Source organism: Phyllostomus hastatus, unplaced genomic scaffold (assembly GCF_019186645.2).
Source record: "Phyllostomus hastatus isolate PE091 unplaced genomic scaffold, TTU_PhHast_1.1 phas_contig_1, whole genome shotgun sequence".
Lineage (NCBI taxonomy): Eukaryota > Metazoa > Chordata > Mammalia > Chiroptera > Phyllostomidae > Phyllostomus > Phyllostomus hastatus.
In genome coordinates, this window is record NW_025333498.1 from 20,797,163 (window position 1) to 20,817,748 (window position 20,586).

General features: G+C 36.9%; 2 protein-coding genes across 2 annotated transcripts in view; both read right to left on the reverse strand.

The window, feature by feature from the left end:
• Positions 1–2,360: 2,360 nt before the first annotated feature.
• KLHL41 (kelch like family member 41) lies at positions 2,361–16,884 on the reverse strand. Its single transcript, XM_045831461.1, has 6 exons — positions 15,683–16,884; positions 11,714–11,871; positions 11,483–11,590; positions 8,239–8,424; positions 6,764–6,910; positions 2,361–2,701 (listed from the first exon to the last, which is right to left on the reverse strand). Exons 1-6 carry the CDS (start codon positions 16,790–16,792, stop codon positions 2,590–2,592), a joined length of 1,821 nt encoding a protein of 606 aa, XP_045687417.1. The 5' UTR covers positions 16,793–16,884; the 3' UTR covers positions 2,361–2,589.
• Positions 16,885–18,888: 2,004 nt separating this feature from the next.
• BBS5 (Bardet-Biedl syndrome 5) overlaps positions 18,889–20,586 on the reverse strand; it is a 29,572-nt gene continuing 27,874 nt past the window's right edge. Inside the window, exons 11-12 of the mRNA XM_045819737.1 lie at positions 20,507–20,530; positions 18,889–20,355 (exon numbers count right to left, since the gene is read on the reverse strand). Coding sequence (XP_045675693.1) covers positions 20,254–20,355; positions 20,507–20,530 — 126 coding nt within the window. The 3' untranslated portion in view covers positions 18,889–20,253. The remainder of the gene's footprint in view (positions 20,356–20,506; positions 20,531–20,586) is intronic.

The following is a 20,586-nucleotide window of genomic DNA, read 5'->3' on the forward strand; positions in this document are numbered from 1 at the left end:
CTGGATAGGATGGCCAATGAGGCAGGAGAAAAAGTCATAGGTAGTAATACTTCCTAGAAGCCAAGTAGAGAAAGCATTTCAAGAAGGAGGAAGTGAGCAATTCTATGAGATGCTGCTGAAAGGTCAGGTAAGATGAGGACTGGGAAATATCCATTAAATTCAGCAATATGACAAAATCACTGATAACTGAAAAGAGTCATTTTGATGAAGTGGTGAGTTTGAAAGCCTGATTGGTTCAAGAGAAAGGAGGAGGAGACAAGATTTTCTTATAAATGGAAGCAAAGAAATGGGGAGATAGGTGAGGGGAAGTGAGCCATTCTAGACGTGGTCTGATCCTTCAAATACTGAGGAGGGAAAGTACGATTTTCTCTTTGTCTTACAATGCATTGATTCAATAAAATAGTTACTAAGGGCCTACTATGTGAATAATTCCCAACTCTTCCAAGACTGGTATATACATGCTCAGCTGAAAGGCACCTGGTGGGGGTGCAGGTAATTGGCCATCTGAAGTGTGTTGTCCTCTTGACCCTCTCTAAATTCATTCTGTCTCAAAATAAGTTGGTAGCTAGAGGGCCTTGCCTCTTAACTGTAGCTTTACAATGTGTGTTCTGCATGAAAATTGCCATACTCATATTTAGTTTAGGTTTAAAGTGCTTGTTTAAAATATCCAATTATTTTGCATGATTTAAGCCCCAATTCTGAATGATTTTGCAAAATGTGAACTTCTCATAATCTTTTGTGGAAAACAGAATCAGAACAGTAAGTAAATGAAAGATATCTCTCCTTACTCTCCCTAATTCTGAATTTCCTCATGATATTCATTTCCATTACCTGCTATGCTAAATGCCATTATCCATTTTATGAATGTGTCCTATTTCCCAAGCAAATGATTACTGGAACTAAACCTCTGAACAGGTTAAAATATTTTATTATGTAACTTTTGGAATAAAATGATTAGGGTTAGGTGAGGGTTATAAATTAGACTGAGGGGAGTTATAAATTGGATGTAAATAAAACCCCAGATGTTGTATATTTTAGATACATAGAAGTCTTGATTACATGACCCTGATATACTTCCCAGTTACTGTTATACACAATCTGAATTTTCATGTACCGCATCTCTTCCCCGCCCTTCTCTAGGCTGCCTGATTCAGATGGTGTGTGTGTGCATGTGTGTATATTTGTATTTATTTATATTTTTGATGACTTTTCTGTCTAAATAACTGGAATTGTTATAAACAAAAGCATTTTTTTCATTAAGGTGTAATGCGCATACCATAAAATTCGCTGTTTTGAAGTCCCCAATTCAGTGATTTTTAGTACACTCACAAGGTTGTGCCACCAGCAACACCGTTACCTAGTTCCAGAACATTCTCACCATCCCAGAGCATTATCTTGACAGCTGAATCTCATGTCTGCATCACTCAGCCTTCTCTCCCCTGTCATAGAATCCTCCCCATCGGTCCCAAGTCAGGTTTCTCAGAAAACGGTGTGTGTCAGGGGAGACATGAAACAAGTCTGAAAGCCCGTGAGGCCCATAAGCTGTGATGAGTTGATGACTGGGGTTGAATGTGATGGTTGTGGACAGACCTGTGAGTCAACTTGCTATGGATAGGATGGGGCGAAAGTAGGTTTACAGTTGTATGTGAAATAGTTTATTATTGTATTAATATTTATTAATTACTGTATTATTTTCCATGGAACCAACTGTAAACCTACTTCTGCCCTACCCTGTTGTATACACTAAGAACAAACAGCTTGAATGTAAGGGTCTTGTGTACCAGAAAGTGGAATAATACAGTCACCTTTCCTTCAGAAATTTGCAAATAGCCCTTTCTTGGAAAGTATAGATAAACCAGTGAATACACACCATCCTCCGTACCACCCACTACTTCACCCACTACTTCACTTCTGCCTCTGCAGTTTCAGACTTTAGTTAATGGCTTGAAAACTGATTGACTGCTTTAAAAGTTAAAAAAAAAGCATTTGATTTAAATTACAAACAGTATACCAATGTCAGAAAAAGAATGGAGAAAAAAAGACCACTTGAATTTGACTGCTTTTTCTGAGAGTTTTCCCCTTTAAATGAGACCCATTAATTATACTCCTTAAATAGCATTTCTGAAGTCTTATGACATGTAATCTTTAATATGATATACAGAATTCTTGTCATTTTGAGGCATGAGCGAAGGCTTTTGATGTTTTAAACATTTTAAAAAATGTAGATGAACATATTTCATTCTTCAATTCATTTATAATAGAAAATGTGTCAAGTTACCCTACCAATGCAAATGAAAGGATTCACAACTCAAATTTAGGAAACTGCTTTACAATTAATTGAGAGATCTCAAAACAAATGATCTGTTCAAGTTAATATTTAATTTCTCATTAGAAAATCGTTTTAAGCTCTGATCATTACAATGAAGATTCAGGGACTTTGAGGTTTTGATACCCACTGCTAATCTCTTGGACAGTAACTTATTAAATAATTTCTACATGAATCTCGATAGGCTTTTAAAAAACAATAAATAAAGCCCTATTATCCAAACAAAACACCTCCCATTCTATTGCATTTTTTCACCTTCTTGTTTATAGCTTAGACAGTTTGAAGAGATTTAAACGTGTTGCGAGGCAACTAGCTCCTGAAGCATAACGTATTTCCTTCAACATCCCAGCCCATTCCTTTTTATCGTCTTCATACCTGGTGGAGAAAAACAGTAATCAATAGCAGTTTTTACTTGGATAGTTCTTTATGTGTCAAATACACAAATGTGGATCTTTGAAAAACCCTACTGGTCCTCAGCCAGAGGAGGATGCCCCTGACTGCGGGAGAAGAACTCAAAATACGCATCTTTTGAAGGAGTATGCCTGAACTACCGCCACGGTATTTAATGTGGATGCTCAGGCAGTTAAGCTCCCTCTGGGAATTAGAAACTGTCCAGAGATGAAGAGTGATATACAGGCAATTGATCACTCTCTTTTGGACTGATAAATATGGCTGGTCTTTATGAGCCAAGGCCAACAGACTCTACCTTAACAGTAAGAATTGGGACAAGTTGGGACCGATAGTTACCTTGATTATGATTTTAGTCGTTCTCATAACTAGTGCCCAGCACAGAACCTGACACTAGTGGTCACTCCATACAAATCCGTTTTCCTTTCCCCTTACTGTCCTGTGTGAGTACTACTCTTAGCCTGCACTTGACATTAGGTAAGATCTGGTTGTTCCCTTTGAGTGTTCAGGGTCATAAAGATAACAGACAACTTCAATTCCTTTGAAGGGTGTGCCTGTCCTCTACCTGGTGCCCAAAACACTCCTCTTCCATGAGGAACTCCTAATGCTGCCTTCCCTTTGAAGCCTTTCTTGCCTTCATCAAACAGAGTTTGTTTTCTCTTTATGTCTCACATTGTCCTTTATATAGTATTTATTATAGCAATTACTCTTTTTTCTTTTAAATACTTATTTTTAGAGAGAGGGAAGGGAGGGAGAAAGAAAGGAAGAGAAACATCGATCAATTGGTTCTTCTACACACCCAACTGGGGACCTGGTCCACGACCCAGGCCTGTGCCCTGACGGGGAATGGAATTGGCCACCTTTCAGTTGGTGGGTCAATGCTGCAATTATTCTGTTTTAATTTCCCCCCTATGTTACGTCCTGAACAAGCTCAAAGGTATTTGAGGACAAATAATACATCTTACAGACCTTATCCACAGTCATTACTTGGCATAAGGAAACAAGCCAAATCATTCCATGATGAATGGGATTTAAATTTTGCTAATACCTATGTAAGAAATGGGCTATCTGAATTTCTTCAGTTGTCCAAATATACTGTATTTTACCACGTGTAATGCACACTTTTTTGCCCAAATTTTTGAGGGAAAAATAAGGATGTGCATTATACATGGGTTTAATGATTACATACCATGGGTATCATAATTCTGTATATAATGCACACAAAAACTGTGGGTGTGTGTTATACATGGCAAAATATGGGTAATTCTCAATAGTTATACTGTGCACTGAGTGATTTTTATGTGGAGAAAAGTAGGCAAAAAATATTTTACTACTAATGAAGGGAAGAACCTTAATTATCTAAATGAAATTTGGGCCAGCAAATTAACATAACATTTTAAATGATCTAATGAAAAAGTGACCACATAGAAGCAACAGGAGGTTGAGATTAAATGAGGGTGAAAAGGTTTGCTTCCTGGCAGTTACAGTTTTACTTCCAGTTTGGCCAATCCTAAGTATTTCAGTGACTTCAAGAACAAATAGAAAAATTAATTTTTTTATCACATTAACAGTGAGAGGGCCCATAGATTTAGAATGCGGTATACTGATAGTTTTCATCTCTTTTTACATCTCTGCATGTGTGAATATTCACTTGGAAGCTGAGGGCAAGTAGGCAGCCACTTTTCTACTGATCAGCAGCTTTCAACCAAGTCACACAGGTCGCTGGGTCACACCTGCACACTTTGAGTAGGCCTGAGAATTTGCATATGGGACGAATACCCAGGTGCTGCTGATGCTGCTTTGGGAACCAGTGCCAATCATTGGTTTTCGAATTTGACTGCGCATTGGAACCACTTGGGGACATTAGAAATATTGATGCCTGGGTTCCAACCCCGAGATCGAATTATTAGTATTGGAGTATGGCCTGGGTATGAGGATTTTTTAAAAGTTCCTCAGATTCTAACAAACAGCAAGGTTTGAGAATCACTGTTCTAGACGGTATTACCCACATGGAAAATGCCTGTACCTAAGTTTAAAATTTTATAGCTAAGCAGTTAATGATGAATGCCCCTCTTGCCTTTACCTAATCCAGTGGCTCCCAAATGTGCTGGCTGGCACATTAGACTCATCTGGGGATCTTTTGAAAGTTTCAAAGCCCAGACTATACCTGAGACCAATTAAATAGCAGTCAATATAGATGTGACAGACCATCAGTATTTTTGATGCTCCCTAGGTGATTCCAGTGAGGAAGCAAGTTTGGGGACCACTGCCCTAATTGTAAAATAAACCATTATCAGATCAGATCCCTCTTTCAGACTCCCCCCAGCAATATAAGGGCTACTTTTAGCAGGAGATGCTGCCTGCAACTTCCTCCTGCTAACGCAACTTGGCTTTTGACCACCATTAGGAGCCAGAGTGGCTCATGTGGAGTTCAGCTTGTGACTGCACCCTTCCTTAACACCAGTGGCTACACATTAGAATCACCTGGGAAGATTTTAGGACCTAGTGATGCCCAGACCCTATCTCCAGAAACTCTGATTTAATTGTTCTGTATTAAGGCCCAGTTACCAGAATATTTTAAAAGCATCCCAAGTGATTTTAATGTGCAGCCAGGGTTCAGAAATGCTACCTATTCATTCTTGGTTCCTACCCCTGTTTTCCAAAACCCCTAACCTTTCCAACTATTCATTATTCCATCTCTTTTTTTCTATTGCTTCTAGACTTTCCCCCATCTCACCCTCTTGCTAAGTCAAGCCTCTTTCCTTCCTGGAAATCTTCAGTTTCTCTTCCTTTTTTTTGGGTGGTGGGGGAGTGGGGGGTTATAGTTCACTTCCTCTTATAGCCACTTTTTTCTTGCTCTGTACACAGCTAGTTACTATTACAACAATGTAAGGAAATGATGGATGCACGAAATGTTTGGTTAAGCTACTGGCCTTTTAGTCTTCCAGTTCACCAGCTGGGAGTAAGGCATGCACTTGTCCAGGTATAGAACAAACAATATCTGCTTTTCACTTTCAGGCTTAGTGGTATGCCTTTGCTGATCACTCGAACATAGCTGTATCTATCTATAGACTTAAACATGCAAGTAAATCACCTGGGAATCTCGTTAAAATGCAGATTCAGGTTAAGTCTGGGTAGGGCCTGAGATTCTGCATTTCTAAGGAGCTTCCAGGAGATGCCAACACTTTGAGTCCTAAGGCTCTGGACAATCTGACGACAGGGCAGGGAAGGGCATCCGGACTTGGGAGTAGGAATTGGCCTGCAAGCTGAGAGGGAAAGCACGGATTTGGCAGTGTCTGGATGGGGGTGCAGCACGAACTCACTTAGGTTCACCTCAGGCAACTGAGATCTGCTTCCTGTAAACTCAGAGCAGCAAGCACAATGCCTGGGTGGGAGGCAGCAGGTGCCATTCAGCAGACACACGGTTTCCTGGTGGTGACCAGACACGCATACCCTATTCACTGTGCCTCTGACTGACGTGGCTCTGTGTGACACAACTTACACTTATCTGGTAGGTGAAATGGACTGCTATGTTTTGCTCTTTTTCTTCTTAAAAAAGCTTTTGTAACTATTCTCAAAAAATTGTGAAACCATTTAAATTAGATTTAAAATAGAGTTAATTTATGGAAGGCTCAGGAGCTTAAATATTTCTTCAGAACTCTGTTTTCTTAGGAAATTAAAGTACTGTCTGGTAGAAAGGTTTGGAAGTAGATTTTACTCTATGGATGCCTAGAGCATTGTACTTGCAGAACTGGAATGGAGCTTAAAGGGTCCACAGTCCAATTCTCATTTAATTAATGAACAGGCCCAGGTAAGTTCTTTTCCAAGGTCACAGCTAATTAGAAGCAGTATATGATTCAATAAGTGGCAGATGTAACAGTTCAATGAGTTCCCAAGGGTGTGCCACCAATAAGTAGCTGACATGTTGGGAAAATCTGGGTTACTATTTACTTAAAAATTGTTTGCTTTATCAATGATCACTTAATCATTTGATATTTAGTTCAGAAAATTGGAGTGAAGGAAACTTACTTCCATATGTCATTGACTTCAGTGGGTGCGAACTCTTTGGACTCCAGCTGAATCATGGCAAACCCACCAATGGCATACAGGGATCCGGCCAGATCAACCAAACTGATGGAACTTCTTTCTTGGGGAAATTCGGCCATTACGTCCCATCTAGGAATTATTGAGAATATAGTCAATGTGAAATTTAAAGAAATGCCAAATACTGACCAATTATAGGTAATTATAATAAATTCAAGTGGCATAGACACCCAAAATTAGAAGGTTAAGTTTGCTACTAGAAAATATCTAAATATTATTTCTTTATTTGAAAGATGCAACCAGATTAGCTACAAAGCTCTCAATATGATGAAACTAATTATAAAAACAGTATATGTATATTGTAGAAAATATGGGAAATACAGAATGTATAGAAGAAAGCAAATATCCCTATGATAATACTACCCAGACATAAGCAACATTTTGGTGTCATTTTGTCATTTTTATAAAAGCATACATTTAAATATAAACATCCATCCATACATATGAACAAAACTAAAGAAAAACACAGTTAAAGAAACTGTGGCTTCTTTAACTTCCTATATCATAAGTTAACCCATAGTGTATAGTCTTCAAAATATGATTTTTAATGATTGTTTAAGTCCTCTCCATGAAAGTCCCTTGTATTATAATTTTTGGATAATCAGGTGTATATGGTTTATTTAAAAAATAATAACAGCACTCCAATTTTCCCTCATTGCTAAGCTAGGAATATAAAAACTATGTAATTCAGATGTGTGAGCTCAAAATTTTGAAAAAGACTAATTTTATATAAATATTTATCAAATATCTTTTTATATTGAATTTATTGGTGTGACACTGGTTAATAAAATTATACAGGTTTCAGGTGTACAGTTCTGTAATACATCATCTGTATATTCAGCACCTGAAGTCTCCTTCCATCCCCATTTATCCCATTTACTGTCTTCTACCTCCCCCACTCCCTCAAGTATCTTTTCACATGAACTTTAAGCCAATAAAAGCTTAAAAGTGAAAATTTTAAGAATATTACAAAAAGCATAAAAAGTTAAACTGAAGCATTCTCGCCTTACAAACATCACAAGCTAAGATGGCGGTCTTTTCATCCTTGAACTGCCTATCTGAAATCAGATTACAGAGATGTGTGTCCCCCTACGTGTAGATAATTGCTCAGAAGTGTTACCTTTGCATGACTGAATTCACAGGGTTAATAACAAGTACACACAGAGCACGCCAACATCACCTGGAAGGTCATGTGTTCCAGGTTGCAAACACATGCACTGCAGCAAGAGGTTAAGCATTTTTACACCCAGCAACAGGAAAATAAACCAGATGAAGATATTTCCTCTTTAATCCTTACCTTCCTGTCCTCCTTTCCCCATGGCCTAATTAGAAAGCTTAATATTTATCTGAAATTAAAATGTACAGTGATTCCTATGCTGTAGTAAGATACAGTAACTCACTTATTGGTCGTGAGGTCGAGAGCTTCCACCGAAGCTGACAGACCGTCTTCAGTGACGCCTCCTGCAACCACGATTTTGCCTTTGTGGACTGCCACCCCGAACATCGAGCGGGGGGTTTTCATCGGAGGCATATCTTTCCAGTCTCCTTTTTTGGGGTTGTAGATAAACACTCTGTTCGTACATTTTCTGTAAACATAAAAGACAGCAAAATGGTCCTTTTAGAAACTTTTTTTAAATCCTCACCTGAGTATATATTTTTACTGATTTTTAGGGAGAAGAAGGGAAAGAGAGAAACATGGATTGGTTGCCTCCCAAACGCGAGGATCAAATCCACAACCTAGGGATGTGCCCTGACGGGAGGTTGAACCCACAGCATTTTAGTGCACACAAGGATGACACTCCAACAACTGAGCCACCTGGCCAGGGCGAGCCTTCCTTTTTTGAAAGAAGCTGCTTTGCTAGTCATCTAGCTGTGCTTCTCATATGAAATATGTAGTATATAGCAGAGAATCAAAAAAAAAAAACCACCCCAAAGTATTATTTTTAAAAACTTAATATGTTTTTCCTTTTTATTGAACTTATTGGTGTGATAGTGGTTAACCCTAAAGTATTCTTTTTAAAGATTTTAAAATCTTTATTTTTAAAGAGAGAAAGAGAGGGAGAGAAACATCGCTGTTCCAGATGGATCAGTTGCCTCTCACATGCCCCCAATCTGGGACCTGGCCCACAGCCCAGACATGTGCTCTGACTGGGAATTGAACCAGCAACCTTTAGGTTTGTGGGATAGTGCTCAACCCACTAACTCATACCAGTTAGGGCCTTTAAAGTGTTCTTAATCTGAACATATGCCACCAACCAAGGATAATTTCAAGCGTGAGGACCAAAACTATTTTATAACTTAATTATACTACTGGAAAGTAGGATAGCTTTATTTTGGCAACTGCCTAGAAACCCATGCAAAGTAGATTTTAGTCCTGTTACTAAATTTAATGGAACACATGCATAGAGGAAATAAATAAATAAATAAATAAATGTTAACCGTTTATTGTGCCTCAGTAACAAAAATATTTAATTATCTGAATATCCGAGGAATTAATCAATTAGCTTAAAAAATTAGAAGAGAATGTGCCAATTTAAAATTTAACTATAATATGATAGCTAATTTCATTTTAGTCTACCATTAATATTACAGTATATTTTAAGAACTCTGGGACTACAGATGAGACAATGAGAACAGTTTTATATGCTGAATGCTACCAGAAAAACCTGGGCTTATCTGAATTACTATTCTTAGTATTTCCTTATGTTTCTTTAAAGTTATCCATAATTCACTAAATTCCAAATGGTAAGTGATTAACTGGATCTATTTGGTAAAGCCAAAAAGCAAACAAATAAAACTGCAGCTTTTTGTGAAGACAGTTTTTTTTTCTTTAGTTATGTAAAAGACCAGATACCTGAAGTAGAAGCATTGCCTCTAATATTTGACTATGAGTATTACTCTAAAACTTCTTGATTAGAACATGATACAAAGTCATGTTCTTCATATTCAGTGTTGATAACTAGTGCAATTCAGTGCTTTTATTTGTTTTTTAAAGATTTTATTTATTTATTTAGAGACAGGGAAAGAGGAGAAAGGACGGACGAGAAACATCAATGTGTGGTTACCTCTTGCGCGCCCCCTACTGGGGACCTGGCCTGCAACCCCAGCATGTGCCCTGAGCAGGTATCAAACTGGTGACCCTTTGGTTCGCAGGCCAGCACTCAGTCCACTGAGCCACACCAGTCAGGGCTCAGTACTTATTTTTAGATAATGATTCAATTCAAAGTTCTTGACTTCGGCATTTGTCAAGCAATGTCTTGGTTAATCATATTCTCAAGATTAATATATTCTTACTGACAAGACCTGTATGCTTCTTACTGACATATCAATTTCCTACTTACTAATACTACTTGAAGGAAACAATTTAAATCATTTGGCAGGGTCATTATGTTTCCAAAATCAGAAGCTGCTTAATAGATTTTCCATTTCATTTACTCAGGAAAAAATGCCCAATGTAAGATATTTTTTTTTTCCTACAGCACTTTTATATCACGGGTAGTAGATTTGACATTTAATCTTGAACAGAAATTTTGGTCCTCCAAAAATGATTTTACACTGAGTGAGCTTATAATATGGCCTCTTTTAAATATTCATTTGATGATAATATCTAGGATTAAGGATTTCAAAATTTCAGAATATTATCTTTGAATGTAAAACTATTGTATAAAAACTCATTGCTTTTTCAATCACATTTTCTGTGCTGTATTTGTCATTATAACTGAATATTAATCATTAATTACTAACTCCAGAAAATAGAATTCTTTACATCTAGCACATTTCTATGTTTTATTCTCCTTTCCTGTTTTGCCCTTATAACCTTTAATTCTGGCTCCCTTTCCAGGACAGGGCATCTCTATTAATTAACCCAGAAAAATGATGACAAGCCCAATTAGAATTTTCAGGGACAGGAAATTAGTTCTCACTATTGAAACTGAAAATCTTCATTTTATCAGACAGGCTAACAGCTTAGCTGACTGACTTCTAGAGTACTCTGAACTCAGTTCCCCCTTCAAGTTATATTTTTCTTAATTACTGATCCCTTGAGAAGTGCCCAGAAATCAAGTCAGGTTTATATATGAAGCTTCATCCTGCTTTTGTCACAAGCAACTGGGCACTAGTAGGACTACCAAGGTTAAATATTTTGAAAACCACTTCTGCTCAGGAGTAAATAAGTGAAATATTACTGAAGAAAAAACTGTCCTATTTTCAGTCACCATGCTTTTGTTTTAAATGCACTTATCTCAATTCTCTAAATATAAAGTACAAATCTGATATTTTTATGCACTATTGTTAGTAATTATATTTTAAATACTAAATTAAAAGGTATACTTATGACTAAGTGAATTTTTAAAATCCCATTGGTTTTAATGTAAAATATAGTTATAAATTAGCTAAAAAATACTTGATTATGTTCCTAAATGCTGTTTTTCTACTGTAAGAATGCTTATGTTGGAGGTATTATAAACTCATAATATACTGCAAAAACTTTTCAAAACTTTATTTACAAAATTTATTTCCAAAAAATTATGAGTGAGAAAGAACTAAGTTCTATTTCAGTATGTAGACTTAAATAAAAAGAGGAAGGAATGATTGTAGTAAAAAATCATCTGGATATAAAGCACAAGGAGATTTTAGGGAACTTACTTGTCATCTGTCTTTCCTCCTAGACAATATATCATCCCCTTGTGTGAAACCACATTATGGCCATAGACTTTGATTGGAAGTTTCTTTACTTCATTCCATTTTGCAGCCCTAAAATCAGAAGAGGATAGAATTCATACATTTTCAATAAATTCCAGAGTCTAGTAGTAGGAATGTTATAGGCACTCACATACAACCGAGTGCTTAAGAAATGAGAATGCGATGCCAACTTACACAGGATCATAGCATAACACTGAGTCCAGCGAAGCCTCTGTCTGAAGGTCCTTGCCTGCAACTACGTAGATCTTGTCATCCACCTCCCCCAGACCGAACAGACACCTCGCTGAAGGCAGGGGTGGAAGTCCCACCCACTCAGATGCCACGTTGTCGAGCTGGAAGAAAGGATATATGAGGGAATGTGGAGCTTGTGCCAGAAAACATGCTGTACTGTGTGTTGTAGAATCCATTGAGATAGTCAAGGGTCTTGTAAGTAAAATAAAACTATAACCCAAAAGTATTATATTTTACCCAGAATTACCTGGAAAAATTAGAAAATCTACTGGGTGTGCTGAAATAGCAGAAAGTACTAAAATGTGTAGGACTTCAAGAGAGGAAGGAGAATAAAACAGTCACAAGAGGTTAATTAGAACTGTGAAGTTTTTTTTTTTAATATTTTATTTATTTATTTTTAGAGAGGGAAGGGAGGGAGATAGAGAGAGAGAGAGAAACATCAATGTGCGGTTGCTGGGGGTTATGGCCTGCAACCCAGGAATGTACCCTGGCTGGGAATCGAACCTGGGACACTTTGGTTCCCAGCCCGCACTCTATCCACTGAGCTACGCCAGCTAGGGCAAGAACTGTGAAGTTTTTGTCAAATTAATGCTTCCCATGTTTCCTTGTTCTGGTTTGAACAAGGAATCGTAATGCTTTTAGGACACTGGAGAAAGAGAGGTTTTTGCTGCAGGGAGGGTCACAGTATGTGAATGATCCCCTCATGCTATATTTAACATGCTCCCCACGCTGGCATCCGGGACAGCTGGGCCTGTCGCTCAGTCCACAGACAACTGACACGTTAGGCAGTATCTTCTTGCCTTTAAAAATTCTTAGATTTGCTTTATTACCTTATGGTACAGGCAGGTGTTATAGCTTATCACCTCCTAGCCTTTTGTTGAGAGACTTTGCTGTCCCACTTATTTATGCACTCATGATTCTTGTCTGTGCCCTAACTGGGGATCAAACCTGCAACCTTAGACATATCAGGATGACGCTCTAACCAACTAAGTTACCTGGTCAGGGCCCACCCTGCTCTTTTTTAAAAAATTTATATTAGGAAGTAACTTTGCTTATTTGTGCCACTGCCACTTCTGCAAGCCTAAGACAGCCCTCTAAGTGCCCATGCACAGGGGTAGGTGATATCTGGCATGTCTGAGATCAGTTTCAGCTTACTACTACTATTACAACTTACTATTGGTAATTTTAATACTTTCCACTTTGCATTTAGGACACCAAGGCACAAGAAAACTACTGTCTTCAGAGAGTGTAGTAACAGATTGTGCTCTCTAGTGCTACTTCTATATAGAAGAAGAAATAAGGAGTAAACCCAGAATAATCAGATACCAAGGACAAATGCAGGTGTTAAAGGCTGTGGTATAGGAGGGGTCCCTGTGGAAGCCTGTCTATATCTGTTTTAGTGACCTTGGTTACAGCAAAGCCCTATTTACACTAGATAAGATGAGTGGTTTAACTATTAGCTTTGCATTTACTAATTTCAATATCTGGATTGTGATTGCTAATGTTTCATTTTTTAAAAAAAATCCTTTGATCAAGAAAGTGGTGTGTAGTATAGCAGAAATAAAAATGAACATTTATGGGTTTTGACTCTGTGACAAGGTTCATGCTAAATGCCTCCCACAGGTGGTCTCACTTGGTCTCCAGGATAGGCATTTCATTATCTCTATTTTACAGGTGAGGAAATTGAGGCACAGAAAGATTCAATAGTTCGCCCAAGTTCATAGAGCTTTTAAGAGACATTCAAATGCAAGCTACATAAATCTATAGTTTTTTGTTTCAAAATGGAAACAGAAGTCATTATAGCCCCATGCTGACAGGTCTCTGCCACGCTCTGCAGTGCGGTCTGCATCCTGTCCGATCCCCAATGGGGCACTTCCTACAGCAGGTGAAACAGCAGACTGCCTGCCAGACTCCTGCACAGACGAGCTGTCAAGCTGTTTAACCACTCCGGCCCCAGTTTCCTCATCCTTAAAATTAGGGTTTGGACCTGGATTTTTTTAAGATGTGGTGCTGTTCAAAGATTTGATGAATCTACTAAGCCTGTGAAAAAACCTCTGTTACCTATGTAAAAAGTTCTCCTAATGTACAGTATACAACCAAAGGTCATAGTACTCCCAACTTAATACATTTTAATAAATGTCACCAAGAAGAAAAATTCAAGACCTAAAATTCTTATACCTATATTTCTTTTTTAAATTTAAAATTTTATTTTATATTGTATTTTTCATTACCATTTATCCTTCCTTTTCCATCTCTACCCACCCCGTCCCTTCCACAATCACCACATTGTTGTCTGTGTCTGTGAGTTCTTTCTTTTTTTTTTCTTCCTTTTTTGCTTCATCCCTCCCCTGTTCAAACCCCTCATACCTATAATTTCTTATGACTCGGAGCCCTCTTTTATGATCAGGTGTTTTTATCCTGGCATTTTGTTGTACTATTTGTGCCTTTTAAAAGGAGCAAGGCATGGGCAATGACAGGGAGTTGACCCTTTCAACTTTGTATAACTGTTTTTGTGGCTATAAAGACATGAAGCAGGCTTCTCGAGCCAGAGTGAGGGGCTGTGCCAATGAAAGTAAGGCAGTAACAGGGTAGAACAGGATAACGACAAGGCTGTAAGTACTTCTTGGATCTATGATTTCTAGGTATCTGTCTGTGTTTTGATATCATTTTTACTTCCTTGATATAATGATTGCCTTTTAAATTGAATGTGCCCTTTTTTGAAATTTATCTGAATTTAAAATTAGGGCTCAGGAAATTTTCTGTCCCATGTTCACATACTTATGATTACAGCTTCTATTTTATTTTTATATTTCATAGTTAACATTCTTCAGTGGAACTTTCAAAATTAAGAAGCATGATTAACATGTATTATTACATTTTTCAAGATTAGAGAAAGCTGGCTAAATGTAGTAGTTTGTGAATGTATAGCATTCACCACTTTGAGAATACACAGTTACTACAATATGACATTCTACACTTATCTCTGGCGTTTCCAACTCAAGTGCCCAGAAGTCCCAGGCCATGACTAGGTATGACCTAAACAAACCCTTTGAGCTAGCAGTAAGCTACAAAGCACTGGTATCGGCAAGCCACTGATTCCTTCATAAACTGATAAAGTACAATGAGTTGATAATACCAAAAAAACTCCCTTCAAAGTACAAAAATTCTATTAATTTAGAATTTGTTTTCTTGGAAACTTCTGTGGTTTCACAAAACAGATTAAGTTGTAATTATGACTAAGTACAACTCTGATCCAAATAGATATGATAATTTGTCATATATAAAAATTACCGTATTGGAAATAAAAATTTCTAAATACTGTTAATTCAAATTAGTGACATTTGTGAAGGCAATTTTTCCCAGGAGGTAATTCAAAGTGTGTGAAATATATATAGAAGTTCATGTTCAGTAAAATTATATTATAGGAAGTAACCATAAAGAAGAGATAAAATGCTATCTCCAAGAATTTCAAAGCAGTTCAAGGCAACTTGGGAAAAAGTAGAAAATCTGTTGTTTTTTTTTAAAAGTTGGGTCTTTTTTTAAGATTTTATTTATTTATATTTATTTTTAGAGAGGGAAGGGAGGGAGATAGAGAGAGAGAGAGAAACATCAATTTCTGGTTGCTGGGGGTTATGGCCTGCAACCCAGGAATGTACCCTGGCTGGGAATCGAACCTGGGACACTTTGGTTCCCAGACCACGCTCAATCCACTGAGCTATGCCAGCCAGGGGTAAAAAATCTGTTTGATTATAGCTTTTTTGGGGACTGGAATAGGACATCAAGTAGAATAAAATGCAAACACCTGCACTTCATTTGCGAATTATTTAGAATAAAATAATTTGCAAATCAGCTAACAGGACGGTAACAACCTTTCTTTTATGTCTCTACTTATGTTGAAATAGCCTTTCTTACCTGGAAGAAGTAGGACTGTAGAGGTTGATCCTTGTTTTCCTCATCCACATACAGTCCCCCTACCACGTATACCTGATTTTGTTGGGTAACGATGCTGGAATGATTTCTGGGAATCTGTTCAGCCAATGCAGTAAGGTAGCATTCATTTTCTGTGGGATCATAAGCCACTGCAGCTGTGTCATTGACCAAGAGGATGAGGTCTTTGACAAACATTCCATGCCTGGGAATGTCGTTCAGGTAACCAGGGAGTAAATCTTCATCACCAACATCTCCATTCACCTCACCAGCCCCAGCCTTCTCCGCATTTTTGCTGGGTTCTGGGAGCTTGCCTGCGAAAGCATCTTTGAGAACTTTGATTTTTTTTTGGAGTTCTGGGTTGCTTTTAATTATATCATCTTTCTCAACATGATCTTTAAAATATTTTTCTGTCATAAGGCGAAAGCGGATACAATCAAACACTTCATTAAGGCTTTTAACCCTGTTTTCTTTGTCTGTTCGCACCCATTTCATCACTGCCTCAAATACTGCTTCTTCTTTTTCTATGTTTAGACTGTCATTTGAAATGACGGAGATCAGCTCCTGTGGAGATAGTTGCATGAAGTCCTCTTCCTTACAAATCTGTGCAAAGCGATCAGACACAAATTCACGGGCAGAGATGGCAAGTCTTGGGCAGTCAAGGAGAAGCCCTAACCTTAGGATGGCTAGACAGTTACCAGGAGCCAGTCTCTTCTGAAGGTAAGAAACACAGACGGTGAACACGGAGGGGATCTGAAAGCGGCTGGCCAAGGCAAAAATGTCCTGCACGTTCCCGTCGTTGAGATCGATACTGGCAGAGTAGAGGTACCTGATGATTAAATCCAGTACGGCAGCATCCACATTATCTAGTACTACCTCCTTTTTTTTCGCCTCATCAATTTCAGATAAAAAATACTCACGGAAGTAAGGACTACAAGCTGACAAAATCAATCTGTGGCAAGGGATACTTTTGTCACCAGCTTTTAGGGTGCAATCGATGAATTTTTTCTCATCCAGGAGATCTTTTAGACCATCCTGAAGAAGGGTGGACTGGTAAAGCCGCAGCTCCTCTGCGAGTTCCCGCTGGGAATCCATTCTGTGAGTAACCTGGGTAAGGAAGGGGACACTGAAGGCCTTAGCTCCTCGCAGCACACAGGTCTAGCTGTAAAAAGGCAGATCAGTGTGCTTTGCCCAGCTTGTAGCCTGTGCAATTTAATCCCACCAGCTAAATATAGATACCAGCTCTAACAACGGGAATTTAGGAGTGTCAGTTTGGAAAGAAGAGTTGTTCCTGCAGCTGTTAGAGATTGAAAGGGACAACTGAAACTTTTTATCACTAAGGAAACAGCTAGGAAACAAGCCATTTAAATGAAGGGGGAAGCTTTAAAATACTTAAATAATTAAAAGATATGCTAATAAAGGGCACCAAAAGAAAATATTTATTGAAGTAACAGAAAACTGAATCATAAAAATGAGTCAGTCCACTAAAAATGGCCTGGTGGCCAGCTCCTTGGCTATTTGGACTAATGATGCAAAGGTCAAGAATATGAGGTGAGTTGATTTGAATACTCATAAGCAATATCCCCTTTCCAATAACTGTTACTCACAACATTTTATTTTCAACTTAAAACAATGAGGTATATAATTTTATTTTGGAAGTGGGAAACTTAAAGGCTCTACTTACGTGTTATAATTATAGTTGTTTTGGAGAAACCTTAAAAATAATACTCTCATCTTAATTGAAATTATAAATAAAGAGAAACTGTTAATTTTCTAAGACACTCTAAATTATCTTTAGTAAGTGAAAAAAATTTAATTAGTATTGAATTAAATTTTAAAATGATCTTATTCACACCCTGCCTCAGTTTACAAAGTATTTGGCATGTAAAGTATTTACAATAACAATACCACAAATAAAAGGAATCAAAATCAAAGGAAGAAAGAAAGAAAAAGAAAGTAAATTTCAAGTCAACTATGGAAATAAAAACCCACACACAAGCAATAGGGTCACTGAAGATATCCTGTGATTTAAAGTGTTTAAGATGATCTTTCATTAAAGAAAAAGTTCAGAAGAACAGACAGAACCCATGAGAACCATGTTATCAGCAGAACAGAGGAAGAAGTGCTGCATCGGCTGTACAATTTGGAAAATAGGTCTTATATGTGAAAAAGAAAAAAGAATGTATAACTGGAACCATAAGTTGTTGATTACAATAAAACATTAATTATGAAATGCAGAAGGTATGATTTGGAAGAAAATTGATCTTTTGTTTATATACAGATAGCATCATATACTTGTTTATGAAATATTTTATTACAAAATTATATTGTCACATTTTCTGAACTCTTTGGGGCTGTAGAAATACAGTAATTTTTTATCTTTAAATAATTTTTTTTCAATTACAGTTGACATAGACTATTATATTACAGGCATACAACTCTGTGATTAGACGTTTATATAACTTACAAAGTGATCACTCTGATAAATCTAGTCCCCACCTGACATACTTGTTCCGATATTACCATGTTCCTGTGCTGTATTTACAGCCCATGCCTAGTCCAGAACTACCAATTTGCACTTCTTAATCCCTTCATCTTTTTCACCCATCCTCTCAATCCTCCATCAAAATGTTCTCTGTATCTATGAGTCTGTTTCTCTTCTGCTTGTTCATTTATTTTGTTTTTTAGATTTCATGTATAAGTGAAAGCAGCTGGCATTTCACTTTCTCTGACTAGTTTCACTAGCACAATACCCTCTAGGTCCATCTATGTTGTTGCAGATGGCAAGATTTCTTTCTTTTTTTATGGCTGAGCCATATTCCATTACATATATGCACTACTTCTTGGTAGTCTTAAACATGTTCAAAAGAACATAAGCTCCATGAAGACGGGAATTTTAGGGGCGAGGTTGTTTTGTTTAGTGGGATTGATCCAGGACCTCGTGGGTGCTCCATAAATACAGGGTCCAGCAGAAGTAAGGCTTGCTTGAGTGGTAGGATAATAATATGAGTATAATAATTTATAGTTTTAATTTGAACATTTTGCCCAAAATGTCATATGGTGAGCTTGGGTGTGATATTGTTATGTTACAGAATTACTTATGATTTTGTAATAAAAAAGGGACATTATTTGTGCCACATCCTGTATTTGTTGAATGAATGAACGCCCCCACCCAGATCAGGGAATTGTGTATTTTTAAACTTCAAGATCTCTGTCCACGAGTAAAGGTTTCTCTCTCTTTTTTCACATCACGGTGAAGTCAGTGGTGCTGTCAGCTGCTAAAACAACAGCTGAACGAAGAGCTCATTGACTCCTTTTCCATTTATAGATGCCACTGAGGTTTTCACACACTAGGAAAAACTAACAGCTGCTCTCTTGTTTGAACAATAAATGACTCACTTCTCTCTACACGTAACACCTAACATTTGAGAAGATTAATGAGTCAGATGCAAACAGCATGATTTGAGATTATTCCTTACTAGTTGGCAATTTTATAACGTCACTTTTGCTTGTAAACAAATTCCTGCTAGAATTTTGTGACCTGTATAAATTTTTCCAACAACTATTTTCCCCTAATATAGTTGTTCATTACAATCCCATCCCTTAAAAATGTAGAAATCCTTTCCTGTTTAAATAAACCACTTTACAGCTTTTTTTCATTGGTTTTTATTAGACTTGAGTTAGTGCTTCATTGTACCTTATTTTAAATATTTACACATGCACTCCTTTCCCTCTAGAGAAAGAGGGCTCCTTTGGCTAATTTCAATGATTTGACAAAGGTTCCTTATGATGTCTCTATACACTGACGCAGTGACAAACAGCACTGATGCCAGAGCAGTTGCCAAATATTACCTTACCAAGAGATCAGAAAATAATATCCTAGTTTTGAAAACGTCACATAAGTTTCAATTAATACAAACAATGAAGACAATAAATGAACTATTTATTTACAAATTATTTACTTATAAAACATATTCTCACCAAAACTATATTGAAATTGTTTACAAAATAGTGCCCAAAACTTTACATATGAGTTGATATATTCTATAATTAGTTATAACTTACTTTTTACAGAAATAATCACCTAAAAATAAGAAATTTAAGGGTTGTAATTTATTTTAGAGATGGCTTACATTTGGAGCTATATGGTAATATAGTTAAAGCAGAGTTTTATAATTTAAAAAGCTGTGTTTTGATTACTCCATAAGAATAGTCATATTCTTTTAAGTAATACTTTTAAAACATTAAATAGTGCTGCATACATAAATTCTTTATTAAACCTAATGTGATAATTATTTAATATCTGCAGACTAATAATTTACAAGTATTAAGTACAAAATATGCATATTTATAAACCAGATACATTTTGATTACAATTTTAAATATAATTTTTAAAAAATGACAGTAAAATCCTAGATAAATGAATTTTTCCTTAATCATTAAAAAATTCTTCCTTAAAAGCTTTTTCTGTAAATGTGAAAACTATTCCATGCCTTATAGCAGGCAACTGTTATCTTTAATCTTGAGATATCTTTAAACAGAAATCCAGCTCAAGATCAACTCATTACTTCCCAAAGTCCCTGTAGGGTGAATCCATCCTTCAATTTCTCTATTGCAAGCCCCAGTTCTTCTGAAAATACAGGTTCACGATCTTGTTGCTTTTTGGGAGATAAGAGGGTAAGATGGGAATAGAGAAGGTGGGCAAGGAAGAGGAAAAAAACAAAAAATAGGTTTCACATAAGTTTGTGAATATTAAATGTTGGAAAATAAAGCTTTTTTTTTCATATACTATAGGTAAAATATCCTTACCTTATTGCCATCAGCAAAATAAGCCTATAAGACAAAGAAAATTATATTTCACATACGTGACTTAATATTATAATAGGTTA

Excerpts from the sequence above, each read along its gene's own strand:
- KLHL41 (XM_045831461.1), bottom strand. The coding sequence starts at position 16,792 with ATGGATTCCCAGCGGGAACTCGCAGAGGAGCTGCGGCTTTACCAGTCC. Across the intron at positions 11,591-11,713 it reads GTGTTATGCTATGATCCTGT|GGCTGCAAAATGGAATGAAG; the intron begins GTAAGTTGGCAT and ends TTCTGATTTTAG. Across the intron at positions 6,911-8,238 it reads CTCGACCTCACGACCAATAA|ATGGGACGTAATGGCCGAAT; the intron begins GTGAGTTACTGT and ends AATAATTCCTAG.